The following is a 3,634-nucleotide window of genomic DNA, read 5'->3' on the forward strand; positions in this document are numbered from 1 at the left end:
TTCATAGTTTTCTCATCTTTTCATTAGTTTTCAAGTTTATATTCCATATTCAAGTTCTCATATAGTGATTTAAATAAGATGTTTCATATATAACTTGGAATATCTCACACGTATTTTTCTGCAAAAATAATTTATGTACGTAGGATTTAAAAAGAATTAAGGAAATAACTTTTTGTGTCAAAAATATTCCTATAGAATTTTGAATTATGGCATTACTATATTTAATTGTTTTACATAACTACCGCACGAAGTACGGAAAAGAATTCCAGTTAGATCATAGGCCAACTCTGTCTTTTAGAGAATTAAAAGGAACATATGGTATATCTCATATACTGACAGCCTGTCAATATATGATATAGAAAATTAAAAGGAACATATGGTATATATCCAATATGTCATGATATTTTATTTTTTCTTTTTCTTTTTCTTTTTTAACTGGGAGAATCTTAAATTGAAAGATAAGTCATTTGCCGTAGTTGCTACCAGAGCAGGTGGTATCTCAATAAATGCGATTAAAAATAGAAAGCTGACATGGCCTCCTAATAAGTATGAATTTCCCGGTTTAATTAATCCCCAATATATTTATTCTTAACATGTGTTGGTTGTGGCTGATGTCAACCCCTCCCCACCTTAAGGAAGCTTAATCTGGAATAATAACTAAAGAATATAATTATAACTACATATATTCATATATTCATATATAATAACACATTTTTTTTAGTAAAAAAAATTTATCTTTATCTTACCATTTTTACCTTTAAAGACATGTCTTTATAGTCTTATAAATGTTATGACATGTTTAAAATCATAAATTAAAAACAACATAAATTAAAAATAAACACCATTCTTGAACTTTATGTCCACTCAAAGTAGGTTAAAGCTTATCCGTATTGGATATTAATTTGCATGCATCAAACCAATAGCCAACAAGTATATGACATATGTTTGTATATATACTTTTACTATTTAACTATGGTTAACCATGCTTTTATTATATTAAATCACTTAACCCATATAATATAATATAAGTCCCTTGTTGACCGGACCTTTTTTGGACCCCGCGCATAATGGGACCGTAGTGCACCTGCTCTTCCGCTTAACCATAATATAAGTCGAGCTAATTTGGTATAAATACTTTTTTACTGTTAAATTATGTCACATGAAATGAAAGTGACTACACAAATAAACAAGTGAATATATATATTCAGTGGTCCAAATTATTTCCTTGCTTTCTGGCTCTTATTTTATCTTCCCACATTTCTCCACTCTCACTCCTCCTCTTTAAAAACCTCTAAGCTCTTTCCTCCTCCTCCTCTCTAACCCCCAACCCCTAATCCACCCCCCCCCACCCCCCCAACTCTCTTCAGCCATGGCCAATAACTTCTAGCAAAAAAAAAAAAAAAAAATTAAACCCTACCAATTTTAAGAAAAAACAAAGCAATACTAAACATGTTGCTAGGAAAGAGGCCAAGGCCACCAGTTATCAAGAGAACAACAAGCTTGAAGGAATTCACCTTAGATCCTGCTACTGCTATACCTCTTAATTATCAGCAACAACCGTTTGATCCTCATAACCCCCTTGGCCCAAATAATATTCCACGATCCAACGGTCAAGATCAACGCTCATTATTGACTCGCAGAAAATCAGCTGATTTTGTTGAAACTGCTCATTTCCTTAGAGCTTGCTCCCTCTGTGAACGCCAGTTAATCCCTGGTCATGACATCTACATGTACAGGTATATACATACGAGTCAATTTATATACATCGACAGTACTGTAAAGAAACTTTATACTGTCAGCAAAGACAAATTAAGCTGGAACTTTTATGAAGGAGATTCAAAATATAAAGAATAGACAGAATACCTAAAGGTTCCATACAAACGTAAATATTGAAACTAGTATATATACACCGTAATTTTCCGATGAAGGGGTTCATATGACTCCCCTCACCACCACCACCCCCCAGCTCCGCCTATGACTATCAAATTATTTTAATCTGTAATACCAAGTAATATACTTTATTTAATTTCAAGATTTCAAATTTGATTTTTTCTGATAAGTTAACTGTAGATATCTTTGAATGACCTGATAGTGTAAAAAATATTTATACTATTAGTGTAGTTTAACATGTTGTAACAATATCATTGTCTTACTCATTAAGTTACTAATCTCACTTATTATATCGATCACGTGTGGTTATCTTTTAAAGTGATATCATAGTGTAAAAAGAATTTTACCTTATCAATTTACAAAAGTTGAACTCTTTACACATATATATCTTGTTACTTTTTTTCTTGAAACTAAATGAGCTTACTTGTGATTTTTTCCTTTTCCAGAGGAGATAGTGCTTTTTGCAGCCTAGACTGTAGAGAAAAGCAGATGAATCAAGATGAAAGAAAAGAGAAGGGTTCCTTTGCTGCAGCTAGGAAAAAAATTACTCCACCACAAGCCAAATTACCTTAACCGCAGTGTGAATTATTGTTACCTATATGTACTTCCGTTGTTGAAATTAGACAACGAACAAATATTCCAGATGATGTTCAAGAACCCACTCTTATACATATACTATCAGACTATATATGTATATAGATGTGGGACTATAATATAAGATGATGAATGTGTAAATATTTTTCTATCAAAAATTCATGAGCTGGTGGCAAGTTTTGCAAGTTTTTCATTTTAATGAAGGATTGATCATGCAGTTTTACTTTGTGTGAAATTTCTATTTCCGAATTATTTAGGTTGCTCTCTTTTTTTCCTTTTTTAGCAAGTTTTCAATTCCCTGCTTTTGTCTTTTAAATTTTGGACCACTTGGTAAAACAAAATTCGAGTTATTAGATTAATGAAGGACGTAAGAGTTGTGTCGCAGGAATTTCTCTATTTCTTTTTCTTCTTTACTAAGTGGAAAACTTAGTCTAGAATTTGCTTATTTCACTAAGTGGTCGTTTGTTTATGGTACTGAAAGTATTAATGACTCCCTCATTCCCAATTTATGTGTCAACAATTCAAATTTCGAGAGTCGAACAAGAAAATCTTTGATCGCGATTTATTTGTATGTTGTTTAAATATTTTACATCGTTAATTCTTGTGATTTATAGGTAGTAGTTTTTATGTCGAGTACTTTCTAAATATGTAAATTATTTTTCAAAAACCTTAAAGATTGTATATCCCAATATACTGTCAACATAAAAAAGTTTGACTCTCGAAATTCGAACGATGACATATATAAAGTTGGACAGAGAGAATGCAGTCTTATATTTGATTGGTCGCTTAAGGAAAAAAAAAATTATGGCATGCATAACTAAGAGATTCCTCGTGTCAAGCGTACTACTACTTCTTGTTTCGTCTAATTGGGTTAGCGGGGTACACCGTAATAATAGATTTTGTTATTGTTAACTGTCACCAAATTTGGGTTTAGTTTGATATATAATGGTCTTGCTTCTCTGAATACAGTTTACAGGTTAAAATCCTCCTAAACCATCATCATTTTACTAATTTCATACCTAAACCGTTAGGTGTTTCTGTTACCTCCTTGATTATAACTCCCTTTAATTTTATTTTTTAAAAAAAAAACGGTTGAATATATTGTAAAAGGTTTGGGATAACTTGTTAAGAGGCACGTGGGAGATGAAAA

General features: G+C 31.6%; 1 protein-coding gene across 1 annotated transcript; it reads left to right on the forward strand.

Moving 5' to 3' along the window:
* Nucleotides 1-1,328: 1,328 nt before the first annotated feature.
* Nucleotides 1,329-2,719, forward strand: LOC132040622 (FCS-Like Zinc finger 6-like). The gene is made up of 2 exons (XM_059431277.1): nucleotides 1,329-1,736; nucleotides 2,337-2,719. Exons 1-2 carry the CDS (start codon nucleotides 1,450-1,452, stop codon nucleotides 2,461-2,463), a joined length of 414 nt encoding a protein of 137 aa, XP_059287260.1. The 5' UTR covers nucleotides 1,329-1,449; the 3' UTR covers nucleotides 2,464-2,719.
* Nucleotides 2,720-3,634: the final 915 nt, after the last annotated feature.

This window comes from Lycium ferocissimum, chromosome 12 (genome assembly GCF_029784015.1).
Source record: "Lycium ferocissimum isolate CSIRO_LF1 chromosome 12, AGI_CSIRO_Lferr_CH_V1, whole genome shotgun sequence".
NCBI classification, from domain to species: Eukaryota; Viridiplantae; Streptophyta; class Magnoliopsida; order Solanales; family Solanaceae; genus Lycium; species Lycium ferocissimum.

Coding starts and splice junctions, on each gene's coding strand:
- LOC132040622 (XM_059431277.1), top strand. CDS start 1,450: ATGTTGCTAGGAAAGAGGCCAAGGCCACCAGTTATCAAGAGAACAACA. Junction 1,737..2,336: donor CATGACATCTACATGTACAG/GTATATACATAC, acceptor TTCCTTTTCCAG/AGGAGATAGTGCTTTTTGCA.